At 39.7% G+C, this 16934-nt stretch overlaps 1 protein-coding gene across 1 annotated transcript in view; it reads right to left on the bottom strand.

Moving 5' to 3' along the window:
• Positions 1-3469: 3469 nt before the first annotated feature.
• The window catches only part of LOC309699929 (capping protein, Arp2/3 and myosin-I linker protein 3-like), a 35280-nt gene continuing 21815 nt past the window's right edge, over positions 3470-16934 (bottom strand). The window contains exons 29-40 of the mRNA XM_082523178.1: positions 16812-16931; positions 13302-13368; positions 12785-12972; positions 12354-12433; positions 8038-8211; positions 7311-7509; positions 6488-7229; positions 6258-6364; positions 5998-6124; positions 4531-4602; positions 4277-4384; positions 3470-4056 (exon numbers count right to left, since the gene is read on the bottom strand). Of these exons, the coding sequence (XP_082379304.1) occupies positions 4016-4056; positions 4277-4384; positions 4531-4602; positions 5998-6124; positions 6258-6364; positions 6488-7229; positions 7311-7509; positions 8038-8211; positions 12354-12433; positions 12785-12972; positions 13302-13368; positions 16812-16931 (2025 nt within the window). The 3' untranslated portion in view covers positions 3470-4015. The remainder of the gene's footprint in view (positions 4057-4276; positions 4385-4530; positions 4603-5997; positions 6125-6257; positions 6365-6487; positions 7230-7310; positions 7510-8037; positions 8212-12353; positions 12434-12784; positions 12973-13301; positions 13369-16811; positions 16932-16934) is intronic.

Genomic DNA, 16934 nt, shown 5'->3' with positions numbered 1-16934 from the left:
AGTCGCCCCCTGCTGTTTTACATTCTTTGACGTGCGAATATGTGAGGTTGTCATGCCAACCAGAGGGGGGCATTTCTGAAGTCAGGAAGTAAATTTAGCATCCACCTGTGATCATGAAAATCAGACGGTTAGAGTTTGATACTGCAGAACCATAGCTTTTGCCTTTGGTATTAGTTCTACCGATCTACACATGAGCTAACGGAGATAACATGCCAATAAATAAATAAATAAACAAACAAATAAATAAAATTCTTTGTAGTTTTACAATAGTCTTTAATGTTGAGACCATTGACTGTACATAATAGATGATTGTGGCTGCCTATGAGTTTCTCAACTCATATTTTGAAGTTTGGGATGTTGCATTTTGGATGGTTTTATTGAGTCAAAAATAAAAGATACCCAGACAAGAAGTCATTTAGAAGAGTTACAAGTTGAGAAATCCTTAGTAGCAAGATGCGTTACAGGCTATATCTGCACAAAACATTTATTTAATTTAATTTAAATGGTCACTAGGACATAAAAAAAACTGAATGCACAGAAGTCAAATTGCTCAAAAACTGCCAAACTTTGCCCCCAAAATAAAGTTTCTGATGGATTTTTCCCCTCAAAGTTATTCACCATGTTAGCTGTTTGAGAGGTTTTTTCCTATATTTAAATTCAGGTTATTTGATGTCTCATCTTTATGTGATATCACACACATACACACCTTGTCTTTAGTACTTTGTAACATTTAAATTAAATACTACAATTTCACTCACTAAAACTGGTATGCAGATTGGTTGGTAATTGAAGTCATCACAGAGAAGCTCACATCATTTGTTGGATCATTCTACTGGCTGCATGACACTAATAATGCATAAGGCTCTATCTCCATGAAAACGACTCTATTCATTTCTCTTTGCAGTTGATAGCTGGTCACTATGACAGAGATGCTCCAGCTGTAAGTTTCCTACAGCATCCTCTGTCAGTGAGTGGTATTCTGTTTTCACCTCAGCTGCTTATCTCAAAGTTGAAATGAGTTTAAGTCTGTCATGGCCAGTTTGCCTGTCATCACTGTAAGTCACTGAATTGCCATTCACGGTCTCTGCTAATTGGTTTCCGTGTGCATGGTTTAAGCCTTGACACAATTTCATCAGAGGAGCTGCCCTCCTACCATGGCTTCATTTCTTTTCATATTTTTCTTTGACATTTTGGTCACATGGGGGCAGCAAAAACAAATCCAAAATGATATTATTGTCTTAAAGTTGACTTTTGGAAAAAGCTGCCTAATTACACATCCAGCAGCCACAAACATATATATATATATATATGATGAAATCCTGAGTTATCTGTGTAGGTTCATGTTATGGTAGACTAAAACACTTGAATTGAAGGCAAATGAACTTCTCTTTTTAGGTTCTTTAAGATGTTTCACCTCTAATCTTCCAAAAGCTCTTTTGAACCATACGTCTGTGATGTGGGTGTTTGGTCTCTCCCATGTATAGGTTATAGGCTCTCCCATGAACAAACAAACAACTCAAGCACTCCACCAACACAAGGTGCAACACAGGAGATCCAGCTCACCAGGACAACACTTAAAGGAGTTTTAAAAAAAATATATATCCACAGTTTGGACAAAGAAGACAGCTGCTTTATGAGAGGAGAAGGGTTCATTTATATCCATCGTTAGAGGTGGACTACGATACCAAGCATCAGCCATAAATCTTGAGATCCCTTTCCAGGTGTTTCAAATCCCAGTTACACCTTGATCATGTGACCTTAGTGACACATATAATGGCAGGATTAGTCAGCAACTTTCATGACCACCTCCAAGCTGTTAACCTTATTAGGAGTTAAATAGAAAGAAGTTTGGTTGCCTTTTAATCTAATATTCAAGACATTAATCTCAAACTGTTTTCTTGTTACCTGAAAGGATATTCACACAACTTAAATTGTTTTAGACAAGCTTTCTGGGCCAGTTCACGATCGGCACTGTCCTGTTGTGTCTTTTTTTGTCTAGTTATGCTTTAACTGCCTTGGTAGTTTGGTTGGTGAAAAATGAAGCTGTTGTCAATCAGATAGCATTGCACAGTGGATCAAATCTGATGGTACTTTTCTGTTTTCGTAATTCCATCAAATTTGACAAGATCCGCAACACCACTGGCTGCAATCCCAAACCATGACAGAGCCTCCACTGTGTTTTACAAATGGGTGTAGGCGCTCACTGTTATAGCTCTTTCTTGATCTCCTCGGTACAAATTGAGACAGACTTTCCAAATTTAGATCGATCACTCCATAAAACATCATGCCACTGACTTTCAGTGCACTTCTTGTGTAGCTTAGCACACCACAGCCTTTCCCTATTTCCCTTTCGCAAGACTGACTTCTTCCCCTGCACACCATCCTGAGATATATCAAGTTTTCAGGTAATAGCTCAGTGGTAATCTCCCTGTGGGTGCAAAAATATTAATTCATGGCTGTTATTTTCACGAAATAAACACGTATGTTTTTGTGACAGGCTTCTAGTAACAAAGTGCCCAAAGATTTAAATGAAACTAAGTTCTTAGTTTTTTGTTATGTGTCGACACAAAACTGGTCCATCACTTGTGTTCAGGCCATTTCTTATGCTTGCATAATTCATGGTTCAGTACTAAGTGGCTTAACAAACAAACAAACAAACAAACAAAAAACCCAAATCTTCTTATGGTCATTTATAAGGATTGGGCTGAAAATGAGTGACAAAAAAAATCAAGTCTAAAATGAACGCTAAAAATCAAAATGAAAAAGGTGTGCAAACTGACAGTGAACTGTAAAAAAAACTGTAATTGAGTTATATTATTGAAGTGCACTATTATTTATCATTATCAATCCAAATTAAAAAGTCAGTTTAAGTCTAATTAAGACTGTTGTATAAAATGTCATAAAAAAGCTATATGAACAAAAAATGTTAGAATTTTGTCAAATTTTTGTCTGACAAAAACCAACCATGTGTTAATATTTTTTTTAATCTTGTATGTATGAGTTGTTTTATAAAATCCTAACTTGTTTTTACAAGATAATAACTCATCACATACACAGTATTATATCTGCCAATTTAATAGACTCAAAAGACGCCGAGTTAACACTCAGAAAAGTGAGCAAACCAGTAAGTATTTACATGTTAGGAACTAGGACCAGTGAATTTTTACTATAAAAAGACATTATTTAAATCTATCTGTTATGAAGTATTACTTAACTTTACATAAAAAACATCTGATCAACAATTTTGTTGTTGTTTTGTGTGTGTAGGAATATGTTTGTTTTTTTTGTTCCCAGGTCCATCAGGAGGTCAAACCAGCCCATAGGAACTATACATATAACACAAACACAGCCTTTCACATACAAATTGGGATTTAATCCACTGTTTATATAAACTACAAACTATGAATATGATTGAATGGATTTGCACAGGCAATAAACACATCCTACTTTTTGTTTTTCATTAGGCTTTTATTCATACAGTGACGGTGCTCAAACATAATATTTCTTTTTTTTCTATAAAATATATTAACTTTCAGTTCCTGAAAGCAAAACTAGATATAAATCATCAAGTTTCATTTGATAAGAAGCAACTCATTTTCAAGTGTCAACCAAGGCAATCAACTGTATCAGCGGTCAAAAATGCATTGCAGATTTAAGAAACCACATTCTAATAAAGACATTTGTATTCTTCTGCCTAGCGAAGCCACGACGCTCAAGCACTCAGCCGGCTGTCCACCGACACACACACGACAATGATCTCATGGGTTTTTCTAAAGTAGCAAATACTTTTAAAATACTGTAGCCACAAAAAGAGCTTCACGTGAGAGAAAAGCAAAGACAAGAAACTCAGGGTGAAGAGGGAGGAAAGTGACGAGAGGAAAGCGTTTGAACTGAAGCGAGTGAACAGTGTTTTATGATGTCCTGCTCTGATGTTAGGCCTTTTCCCTCCTCTTCGCTCTTTGACCTCGCTGGATGACAACTCTGGCTTGACAGCGGCAGGTGAAGTTCTCAGGTATCACAACAGCTCGCTTTCCCCAGGTGCTGAGTTGAAGCTGTCTGTACGGTGGAACAGGATCATTAAATAGATAATCAGTACCGTTCAGCTGAGAGCTACAGATACATTACCTAATTTTCCACTGTATTATAATTGTGTTTAATGCTTTATAGACAGTAATTATACTTCCACATTATGGTAACACACACATAGTAACTGATTACAGCTGGTCGCCCACCCACACACACAAACACACATAAATAAAAACAGAGAAACATGTACCAGACAAGTCCAGGGACTTATTTCTGTTTTGGGGTAGTCTAGGTTTTTTCACGGGGGGTTTGCGATTTGGGGGCTTCTCAACGTTATTAGGGCTTTCCCTGTCAGTGCCTGAGTTCAGCGAGGACAGAAGACACAAATTAACAGTTAGATAGAGACGCTTCACGCAAACAGAGATCAACAAAACGTGTTTCATTCACAAAAGTGTGCGTATAACATTCTAAGGTGAATAGCTGCAGCTCATAATGCGATTATACCTGCATCACAGGACATTGCTTTTCTGTTCCTCTGTGGCTTCACTGGTGCTTGAGGCCTGAGTCCTTCGTCGCCTGAACAACATGTGATTGACACACAACAGGAGGTATCTTTAAATTTTGTTTTGGACGGACAAGGGACAGAATAACTCTGCCGTGATGTTATTGTTCCTGCCATTTTCATGTTTTTTAAATGAGACATTTAATATTGTTACATTTGTTTTAAAAGAACACTCGATCACGTGAACTAATACACAGAAAAGGGTATGCATATGAATGCAGAAAAGCAAAACAGTCAATTTGGCTAAGCAGGCAAGTATTGACTAAGTGGACCTAAGGTGGGGGACTGCTTTTGGCGTAATCAAATACGCCAAGGGAGTTTATCGCAGAGGCTTTCGTCTTATTATTCCAAAGGCTAGACTCTGCTTCTGCTGCTACACTGGAGACTGAAATTACCAGCATCATTTCAGCCAGAGTTTTATAGTCGGGGGAACAATTCTCCAGGGGAAAGGATCAGAAATCACCCAAAGTCCCTGAATGTGGGACTTTCTGATCCTGCAAACACACTTCACCAAGAGGAAATCGTGCAATGTGTCTGCACATAGGAGTAGCTGCAAATGTGACCCTGTAGTGGCCACACAGTTACTTTGATGCCTTGATAGAGGATTCTACAAAGGATAATTTATATAAAGAAAACAGACAAGATTACAGCATTTAATGTTAGGTTAGAGCCACCATCAGTGTTCTAATCAATTCAAATCTATCAAATTTTACATTCCTGTTAAAAAGTTCAATCAGTAACATTTTTGTCAATTAAAATATTCAGTTAAAGGAGATCTGCACACAACCTAGTTATATCTCTTTTTCTTCTTCATTTCCTTTGTGGTCCTTGACAAACCTTTGCAGTCCTATGGCTCTGCTTATAAGGTGACAAATTCTAGGAAAAGCTCGGGCCACTGGACCCAGAAGTCGAATACTTTGTTGGCATGATTTGAGCCCACTTGTCCCCTTAGAGCGAAAAATCGTCGACAATCAATGCAAAGTTGTTCTGATTAATGAATTTTATCCTGCAATGAAACATTTCTGCCCTGATGGGAGTTTTCTCTTCCATGATGACAATGTATTCATCTACAGAGCACAAGGGCTCTCTGATGGTTTGTTGATTATGATATCAATCATGGACCACCATCAAGCAACAACCCTCACCAAATGAAGTAAAATCTTTGAAAGATTTTGTTTCATGCCTTCTGCAGAGTTCTGAAGACTTCACGATCAATGCCAAGAATTCTACCCTGAAACACATCACTCACTGACTGGATTGTGGCTTAAAGCAGGTCCTTGCGGTGGCAAGTCTAAATGCTGTTAATTCGCTAAATCAGCAGGCTAGTGGTTGTTGCTTCAGAAAAGTAGAAATAAATTGTTTGAGTACATTAAAAAAGCATGTCTGCTAATTGTTTTCAGCCCAGGTACCTTGGCTTGCAGCTCTGTCTGGCAACCCATGTATTGGCTTATCAACAGGAGGTGGGACGGGAGGAGGAGGTAAGTTCCTTTCATTGGCTGATTCTTTTGGAAAAGTCACAAACGAGGAGGTCTTTGGCTAGGCATGAGTACAGCACATGTGAACGAACACAGAGACAACATCATCAATGAACACATTTGGTTTAAATATACACTAAAAACAACTGAGCAAACAGAACAAACCGACTTGTGTGTGGCTTTAAATTTCATACCTTTTCAGGAATCGGGGGAGGGTGACCTTCAGAATCTCGTCTCTTTTCCTTCTCTTTCTTCTCCATATTTCCAGGGTCCTCCTCTATATCTTCCTCCTCCTCTGTAGCTATAGATAAAAGAGAAGTGAGTGGCATGTAGACTTGCAGCAAAGACTGCGGCAAAAACTCTTTGCAAGCTAAAACAAGCTTTTTGACCTGCAGCAAATGAACACGGTTGACCTGTGTATTACCTGGCAGAGCGTCTGAGCTCTCAAGTCGATGCCTCTGCCTCAGCTTGGACAGATTGGGTTTGCTGCTTTGTGGCGGGGGGTCAGGTTTTGATGTCGCTCGACTGACAGAAAAGCCACCTCCTCCTCCACCTCCGCTCATCTTCCAGCCTTCTGAGAAAACTCCACCTGCATCAGGACACGCATGTCTGTCTCCCTGCGTGTCCTGCGGATGCCACTCTATGGCTGAAGCCTCTATGCTTTTCAGAGGATCTGTTTCATGTTTTGGAGACGGCGTCCTGTCCGATGGGTATGGAGGGAGTGGCCTTTGAGCTAGTTGAAGTGCTTGGACCTGTCTGTCTGTCTTTCTTCCCTGATGTCTGCTCTCATTCCACTGATTGTCCACTTGCATGTCTGCTGGCTTGTTCTCCGACCATGACCTTTCTATCTGTCTGCCGCCCATCCACTGTCTTTCAATTTTTCTGTCAATCTGCCTCTGAGTGTGTCTGTCTACAGTCCACTGTCTGTCCATGTGCCTGTCTGGATGCCTGCTCTCAGTCCAGTACCTGTCTGTTTGTCTGTCGGTCGTTCTCGCATCTCTGTCTTGCAGCCTGTCGTCAAACCACTGTCTGTCTACATCGCCATGCCTTGCTGCTATCATCCACTGCTTGTCTGCTTGCAGCACCTCTGCCGTCCTCTGTTTGTCGTCCGCCCAGTACTTGTCTGTATCCTCCGGCTGTTCAAACACAGCATCCACTTCAGATTTCTGTCAAAACAAAACAAGAAGAGGTTACGGACGCGTTACAAACTTTCAGTTAATAACAATAGTGGATTACACTGGCCCTACCTCTCTTGGAGAATAAAATGGGTGTTTGCTTCCACCCACACATGTGTGAGGGATGCCTGGCACTGGTGGTGGACTCAGAACGATAGTACTTTTCCCTTGGAGGTCATTCATTTTCCCATCAGCCGCCTCGCTGGGAGATCCAGCTCTGGCAGTAGACCTTGGAGGCTGGAGGAGAGTGTATACATTCTCCATTGCTGTCCTAAAAGTTGGAAGACGAAAAAATGTCCACAATTTCTCCTAATTTATCCCACATATTCAAAATACACAAAAATGTAACAAATTTTTAGAACAGGGTGTTTAGAAAGTATCAATTTTCTGGCGAAAATCAGATATAATACCATTGTAATCTGTATTTGACATGCAGCGTGTTCATTTCTAATCACTCGGCTGACTGTTGGATCCAGAATCGGAGACACCGGCTGCCATCTACATCTGTGTACACACTCTGGTATCAGCCTGCCTGCGCTTTGGCAGCTATCAGCCATTTCTTATATCAACAAAGAAATAAGGAAGATTAAGAGTGATATTTGTTGAACTATTCATAGGGTTCAGTGCTGTGGAGTGTCCTCACAAGAATCAAGATACTAAGCAAAAGATGTGAAGATGTAGCGTTGAATATGGAAAGATAAACTCCTAGTTGACGTTTTGTATTTCCATCTGTGAGTTCAAGGCCAAATCTTTCTTGAGAAGAATCCTCATGCATGTGTGTGCGTGCAAATACACTAACCCCGTGGGTGCTGTAGCAACAGTGTGACTCCCATCTCCATAAACCTCAGCTTCTGACTCGGGCCCCGGATGGGACAGAGTTTGGTTGCGGCTTTTACGGAAACCAAAGATGGCCAGCATGTTTCTCCTCTTCTTCCTCCTCAGAGAGTGCGCTTTGTGCAGCGACGAGAGCTGACTGCAAGAGGTGAGAGAGATCGATGAAACACACATGGTTCATTCCAGCACATTCATGTTTGGTGTCTACAGATGAGTCACCTCCATCAGCATATCACTGAATTCATCACAGCCATCCTGGCTGTCTCATCGGCTGCTGCGTTTTGTGTGTTGCTAAGCTACATCTCGTGGTATACAGTGATTTATCCAAAGTTCACTTTTTATATTACAAAAGTAATCATTTTAAAAGCACCGACTTCGCCTCACGAGCTTCCGCGTGGAAAGGAGCGACATGATTCTGATAAGCTCTGGATGCTGTTTATGAATTCAGCTTCACCAAAATGAAACCTGCATCTCCACATATTAAAATGATGGTTTTGCATTTGAGGCAATGCGTGGCCACTTTTGTGTTAACAAAATGGATAAAAATTAATTGAGAGTTGACTGTTAATGTTTAGCAGCCTCAGGAATTTGTTGTCGCCTCAGAGAAGCGAGTAATGTTTCAGATTTATAAAGCTGGACAAGGGGACACACTAACAGAGCTGCAGTACACTTCAGGTGAAAGTATTGACATCTAGAGCATTTGAGCAGAGTGGGGACTAGGGAGAGAGACCTGTGCCTGCTCCCCAGATACAATCGGGAAGATAAAAGGAGTGTCTTCATTGCTTCATTGCTATCAAAGATCCAATTAACAGCTGAACCAGGAAACATAAGGGAACAATAACGTGGAGTGGAAAGACTAAAGTTTTGATCTATGCACTGCATTTGTATGAGTTTGTGTATCTATTTTGATCATTTGTGTGGAAATATAAAGTTTAGTGACCTGTGACAGCCTCAGGCAGCAACTTTACGCTGAACACTGATAGCTGGCATGCTGTGGTGCGGTGGATTTTATGTCCCCGAGAGCCGTCTTGGAAAAAAGTCACTATAAGTTATTAACTTTACTCTATGATTTTTGATGCAAGCGTGACTGCGCACCATTTAAATAGGAGAGGACGAGGATCAAATACATGTGAAATTGTAGAACACCTACTGCAAAAATGCATTCTTGTTCTTAGTAACTGTGAAAAAGAGGTGAAAACATGTGGACTAAAAGGACTGGAATAAAGTTATGCAGAGATATTTTCAGTATTTGTTGCAGTATCTGATATGAGATGCAATGTAGAAGCTGAACTGCATGCTCTGTGTCTTTCTCTTTATTTTTGTAACACTGCAGCAACTGATTACACATTGAACAAAACCACCAAACCAGATCTGACGTTAGGTCACAAAGTACCTCCTGGAGATCTCTGTGAGGTACCTTAACGACTACTTTGATCATCAACATGCAACCACCAACTGACCGATCATCTTACTACCAAATCACAAACTCTAAACAGTCCAGCTCCACTAATCATCACAAAGTTAATGATTTAATTAAGAAGAGATGAGGGTTGCCGGAATTTGCTCGATCTGCCTCTGAATGTTCGAGCAGACAGCGGGACATAAGGAGCGAGCCAAACCTCGCCGTGAGATTGCATCAAAGACAGACAACACACTGGCCACAGAAACAGTCTTGTTGGTTTATGAAAATCATGAAGCATAAGCCAATTAAAATAACAGCTCAGTAAAGGTGTGAACACACACGCTGTCAGAACTCAGCAGGGTTCACAACAAAGGAGGAAGAATCATTGATCTTATGTCTTGAAATGCAGGGTTTTCTTCTGAAGCCAGGTCAGTTAAACTGCAGACATTTTGACTGAAGGATTAGTGAACTAAGATTGCAGAAATGTATCTTGGTTAACAAACTAACATAATGAAATGTTTAAAAATATCACATTTACTAATTAGGAATAATAATCAAAAACATAGCCTGCAAAAAAAAAAAAAAAGAAAAGAAAAAAGAAAAAGAGATAAAGTAACAGAGATGCAGAAACCCCTCCTGAGTAAGTAGAAAACCTTTCAACCCTTTGAAGGTATCTGTTTTAAAAATTCTTTTTATTCTGATGTTTAAATATATAATCAAGTCGGAGAAACACACTCAACACAGTGCATCAAAAAATGTAACCACATACAAAGGCAGCTTTTCAAAAGGCATAATTAAGAATAAAATACCATTTCCAAAAGGCTTTCACAGTATGACTACTGTTGTTTATAAGGAAAATAACCAGCTAACATTACCGAACAAATACTAAACCTATTTATCTTGAGATATTACAAGTGGTGCCCGAGATTGTTTTCAACGAATTAAAGGGAACCCACTATGCTCATTTCCTCTATATATTTATTCTTGGACATTACTAAAATAGTTTTGCATGATTTTGAAACTATGTCTTTCATCTTATAACAGGCCTTGGTGCACCCCTCAGCTCATCCTCTGAAACAAGCTTTTTGAGCTTTCTTCATCCTTCCCTTAAGGAAACTTTCTTCTGATTGGTTGTCCCTTATAAAAAAGCCCATCTAAACAGTGGGTGGTAGGAGATGTATGCCTGGGATTACCATATTTAGGATATCCCTTCTCTCTGCCATACAGAGCCAAGAGTAGAAAAACGCTGTTAGAGTAGTTTGAAGCCTGAGCCTTTTGCTTATAGGGATTAGTTGTACTTATACATACACTGACCTCATTATTTTAAGCTTTGGCCATGATTACCAGGAGCACCATATACACAGACAGAAAAGAAGGAAACACAAAATAGGATCACTTTCAAGTCATTATCTATGTGTTTAACTAAAATGAATTGAAATGAAATGAATTGACAGCTCAGCATCTTAGCAAGATAAGCAGTTTGATTTTAGCTACAAATATCTATTTTATTCTACAAAAGACACATTTTTCAGAGTGCCTGGCTTTCAGTGCAATACAATAATTTGTCTATTCATTTTGTGTCTTTTGTTATCTTCTTTTCTTGGCTTGCCACTGAGACAGTTTCCCTCTTTGTTACATAATCGGATGGAAATCATTATATCGATTGATGAAAAATTCTCTTGGAGTTACTTATTTTGTAATTCCCCTAATGCAATCCATGGATGTGTATTGCACACATACATTTTAAATTGCTTCAACCCATGTACCCATTTTCCTTTTACCAAGTTATCATAACTATTTACACAAACTGAACAGAGCATTAGCTGAGCTCAGGTAAATTCAGCCTGGAGTATCGGCTAATGGTTCAGCTGATCCTCATCTTTGTAAATATCCAGTTTGCAAATCACAAAAAGACACTGTCTTTAAAGAGTTTTTTCTTGCACATTCTTACTGCACACCTGCAAGCCACCTTGCAACCCACCACAGTTCCTTCTTTGCATTCTGTGTCTGCCTTAATGCATATGATGCCCTTTGTCATTCATGCCTACTCTGTTCTCTGCTAAGGTCTTGCTGCTGCTCACCAGTATGCAAGTGAAAGCTAGCTATTTTTTCCCTGCCTTATGCTTTCCAAATATGTGGACAGAAGGGTGGGGATTTGTCCCAAAACAAAACCTGCTAAATATATCTTACTGCAGACTGACAAACAATCTTCTTCCGACTGTACCCACCAAGCACTGAATGACCACTAACATTGTTTTCTGGGCTAAATCTTGTCAGGTAGTCATGGCCTTAAAAACAAATCCCTGTATGTCTAAATTTGGTTGAAAAAGTAAGTTAAAATTCATCTTTTCAAGACATTGCAAAGATGTCTAGAAATAAAAATGGGCTCTTTTTGCTGTTAGCGCATTCAAAGGCAGTCTGACAACACAGAGTGATGACTGCAAATAAATCCCACAAAACCAAAACCAAAAATTTATTCACAACCTCATGTATTCAAATTATAAAGAAGCCCAAAAGCAGTAAACATGTCTTCTTGTATTCACGGTAAACCAACCAACTCTTAGACAGCTTATTAAACACCTGCATAACTATGCAACAATAATCTAAGGGTGACAATAAGTTCACTGTGATGGATTACCCTGCTTCAGCAGTCGTGAAGTCTGCTGATTTTCACAGTGCAGCAAAATAACGGAAAATTATGACTGGTGGGAAAAGTAGGAGTTCTTTGGGAAACAACAGTAATTTTAAGTAAATGTGAGATGCAGGTTTGAAATGCAATATTCAGGGAATGTTTTGTAAGGTCAGGAGAGAATTACAGCTGACAGGTTGCTAACAGAGTGTAAGTATTGTCAAAGTGCAAATATAAAACAAACTCTTACCTATCAGGGAGCACTCTTTTCGTGTAGAAATCAGGGAGTCCATCATCCAGAGGGCTTATCCCACCATTTTCACTGCAGTGCTGTGCACACACAGACACAAACACACACTTAAAATCTTTTTAGAGAGGTCAGTTTAGTGGGTTTCATTTGTGAATGTTATGTATTTGCAATAAAACAAATGGATTACAATGCCTTTACTGAGATGACATAATCCAGTTGCAGGCACCCAATTTGAATAGATTACTTCTGCAAAGATAGCAGTCATCGCCAGCAGGCACATATTTTGGGAAATGGGAGAATTATGCATAGATATATAGATAAATGGTTGGAGATTTGCGTAAAGGTGATGTATACTGAATTATTGGGTGCAGCTGCAGATTATTTAACATTTTAATATGTGTCAAACAGTGCCAAGATCAGGCAAGCTTTACTCTCTCAGACGGGATGTGCCCTCCCTTGTGTCTCCGCGGAGGCCTTGGACGAACTCGCGTTACGTGATGAAGGGGCAGACCCTGCGTAGGCAGCTCTGACAGACCCTCCCAGGATGCTGAACGGGATAGCGGTGACGAGTATGATGGCACGGAAGGGGGTGGAGAGGAGCTGGAGTCATCACACAGGCCTGATGGCAGCGAGGAGCAACAAAGGGATAGAGAGGATGTGAGGACAAGAAACTGAGAAGGAACTGTCAAAGAGTGGGGAGATTACAGGGAGTCATCATTTCTGCTTCAAAGTCATCAAATTCAAAACAATCAGTAACTGCTCTGACATATAGTGACTCAGACTTGGCTCAGGCTAGATTATAACAGCCATTAACAGACTTCTGAGAAGAAGAGATGGAAAAGAGGGGAAAACCGACTACAGAAAACGCTAATGGAGCTTCGGGAGAGACAAGGAAGGGGTCAGAGCTGACTGAAGAGAGAGGATAATAGGCTATACAGCAGTACTCACTCAGCCTGGTGGAGACAGGTCGTATTCGTCTTGTTCTAGAGCTGTGCTTCTTAATGGCTATTGTGTCCTGGGAGAAAAAAAGAAAAAGTAAAAGTTGCTGAGATGCTGAGGGAAGGAATTAGAACGAGACACGCATGCAAACAGGCAAACAGGTCAACGGAAATATTGTACAAGACGACCTTTAGGGCAATCACCGCTTTTGCCAATGAAGACTTGTCAAGTCAAGGTGCAAATTTTAGACATATTGATCATGATGCTGTTTAAAATCCAGCAAAAGCTTATGGATTTCACATGTAGAAAGAGCAAAAATGTTCCCAGTGAAGCCTTTCTCTAGTTGAGTGGCCTTATATGTATAATGTAGGCCCAATGAAAAAAGACTGACTTTATTGTGTGTAGAGAAAATGTGGCAACCACAAATCAGCAGAAGTGCTGTTGTGCATACGTCACATAACTGCGGAGTTGGTGTATGGAGCCATGAGGCATGTTAGAGTAAGCTGACAAAAACCAGAGGTCTCCCTGCTACAGTTAGGAGAGACAGATTTGAAAAGGTAAGAAAAACAGACTGAGGAAACCCAAAGTTTTAAGTTAAAGATCCAATTGAAAATAAATTACTGCAGAGAGATTTTCAGAAGAAACAAAACAGCTGGCTAAGTGTTTCTGGCCTTGATAGAGGTGCTGCTCTAGGGATGACACTGCCAGTCTCATCAATTTGGTCCAGACTGAAATAGAAAGTAGCACAATAAGGGGGTGAAAATTTCAGCCAACTCAAACATTTGGTTTATATATCTGCAATATAACTGTACCATCATTTAGACACCAGCTTCACAAGACTGCTAATATTATCAATAGCCCATCAAGGTAAATGAATCTTAGGTTATGAGTGCAAAATTAGACGTAAATATAATTAATTACATTTTAAATATAACAGAAAGACCCAGGACGGATCCTTGAGGATCTCCACAGGTAATGTTAGCAATTACTGTTACTGTCACCAAAATCAGGCACAAGAGCAGACAATGCAAAGACCGTTTACTTCCCTCAAGAATATTGACCCGGACTGTGATTGCGTAAAATATTTGAAATGAAGCTTGATCAAATGCATTTCATTAAAAAGCTGAGACACCAAAGTACTGAAGCCTACAATGTCCATGATGTATTAGTTGAGACAGCAAGGTATTGGTTTCATTTTTGCAATACAACAATCTTCACTAGCTGTATTACTCAATGAAATAGCAATGTTTCAAATTCCTTGCAGGTAATGATTGAGCAGACTGTGATGTATAAAGTCCCGTACTTAAAGTAGATTCTTGAGATAATGTCAGGGGGACGGTTTTACTCCTGCAGTTTTACCAGCTGTGTTGTAGATACTGAGCTATTGATTTAGTGCGTCAGCAGAAATTTCCTTTTTCTTCCTTTTTTCAGGTTTATTCGGCCTCCTGGCATTTCAGCCATATTGGTAACATTCAGATAATATTTGGTTTCAGGTTTAGTTTTCTCATTTGGAGAGATGATAAGAAGAATTCTGCAACTAATAGACAGACAAAAGCTCTAATTTACTGTTAATGAGCAAATGTAGATACAGCACACAGCGGAGAACTCATTTTAAAACTGGGAAAGGGAAGGAGGTGTAGCTGCTCCATAAGAAGATAAGAATATTTTAATAACTTCAGAATTTTGTGCATCAACATCATGGAGAGCCACAAACTTAAATATTCATCTATAAAAAGCCTGCTTTTTCTTCATTGTCCATTGTCTATTGTATCTAACAATAACTTGATTTCTGTTTAATGCCAGTTAGGCTTTCAGGGTAGCAATTATTGGCCTTTTGAAACATGGACATTCAATATCGTGCTTCAATCACTACAATCAGTAGAAGCTTCTAAAGGCCAAAACACAATTGTACTGACTATACATCATCAATTCAAGTATTGTTAAAGCGTCTCCAGTGAAGGAGTGGGAGCCTTTCAATATTTCTGACCTTTAACTGTAGTGTTCCTGTCAGGAAAGTCAGCTTAATGTTTCAAATGTCAAAACCCGGAGGAAAAAGTCCTCATTCCTGCAAGTTTTGTCACTACTGAAACACTATTTTTGCCTTAGCTGTAGTGCTCAAATTTAATAACGGGATAAACAAGCAGGGGATCGTAAACCTAATTTAATCAGCACACTTGCTGATGCATATATGATTGCAATGACAAACATGAAATATTGCGATTATGCAACAAAATACAAAACTGAGAAACAAGTCTCCTTTCCATGTCAGACACAAATTGAAAACGGTTTGAAATATTAGACTAATATATGTGAAATCACACTACTTCAGGGTCTTCATGAGAGTCATGATACTTTATCATAACTCCAGGAATTCAGTTTCTACAGCTAGCTGCTCAGAGGCAAAATAAATGCTGAAGGCAAGGTGGGGGGGGGGGCTACTTCCTGGGCTTTTTCAATTTGCTAAAGATTGCTAAGAGGTAATGTTAGATGGGATAAAATTAATTTAAATCTCTGAAATGATTTTGTTTGATAGCAAGAAAAGATCACACGGAGAGGGCTGCAGGTAATAAAGCCCCCTCAGCCCATTTGTGTTGATAAAATTGGGCATACTAAAAAAAAGTAAAACATTTCCTGTAAACATTTACATTTAGTTATCATTTCATATTTACTAACGGCATCCTTATCTCATTTCATTTCGATGGCATGTTGGTGCAGTGTTTACTGTTACTGCTTTACAATTAGAGGGTTTCAGTCTCAACCACCTGGTTCAAACGGGTCTTTCTATGTGTTCTGGAGCTTGGATGCTTCCTCAAGGTACTGTGACTTCCTCCCTTAGTTCAAAGACATTGGTGTTAGGTTAAATGGCAATTTGAAAATTTGAAACTGGCCCTGAGTGTGGTTGTTTATCCGTCTGTCTGTGTTGGCCCTGTGATGGACTGGTGACTAGACTGGCCCACCGGCTCCAGCCCAGCCTGAATTGGATAAATACTTACAAAAACGGAAGGATTTAAAGTAAACAAAAAAATTGAAAAATTAAACTCTGCGCCTCTCGCAACCGCTCATTTAACATCGGAGCACATGAACCCTGGGTAACGCTCTGCTATGACTTCAGGAATATGCAATTTCAAAAGTGTAGCTGAAGTTCAACAAAAAATTCTGGGAGGCTGAATTTTCTGGAAAATTTGATAGCGATTGTGGTAGCGACCACAATTGAAGGCATGTAGAAAACCACAAATTCCCAATTTGTGAGGTGTACTCCCTTCACCCTCCAACTGGTGGCGGCAGATGGCTCCCACTCCCTGAGCCTGGTTCTGCTGGAGGTTTTGTTCCTGTTAAAAGGGAGTTTTTCCTTCCCACTATTGCCAAGTGCTTTCTTACAGGGGGTTGTTTGACTGTTGGGGTTTTGCTTCTTGGCTGTTTTTGCGTTTTAGCATTATATCAATAAAACTGAATTCACTTTAAATATTTAATTGAATATTTCTCGTATATGGGTCCCAAGACACACGTAAGTTCACTCACTATGCTGGTGCTGAGCTCTTCATCTGTGATGTCCAGAGAGTCCCTGTGCCTGTTAAACCTCCAGCCTGTCCCATCTTCACACGTCCCCTCCCAGCATTTAAGATGAGAGACCTGCCGAGTCTG

The sequence above is a fragment of the Aulonocara stuartgranti genome (assembly GCF_965226115.1).
Source record: "Aulonocara stuartgranti genome assembly, chromosome: 23".
Taxonomy (NCBI): Eukaryota; Metazoa; Chordata; class Actinopteri; order Cichliformes; family Cichlidae; genus Aulonocara; species Aulonocara stuartgranti.
The sequence above is the reverse complement of the archived record's forward strand: the minus strand, read 5'-3'. Positions and strand labels throughout refer to the sequence as shown.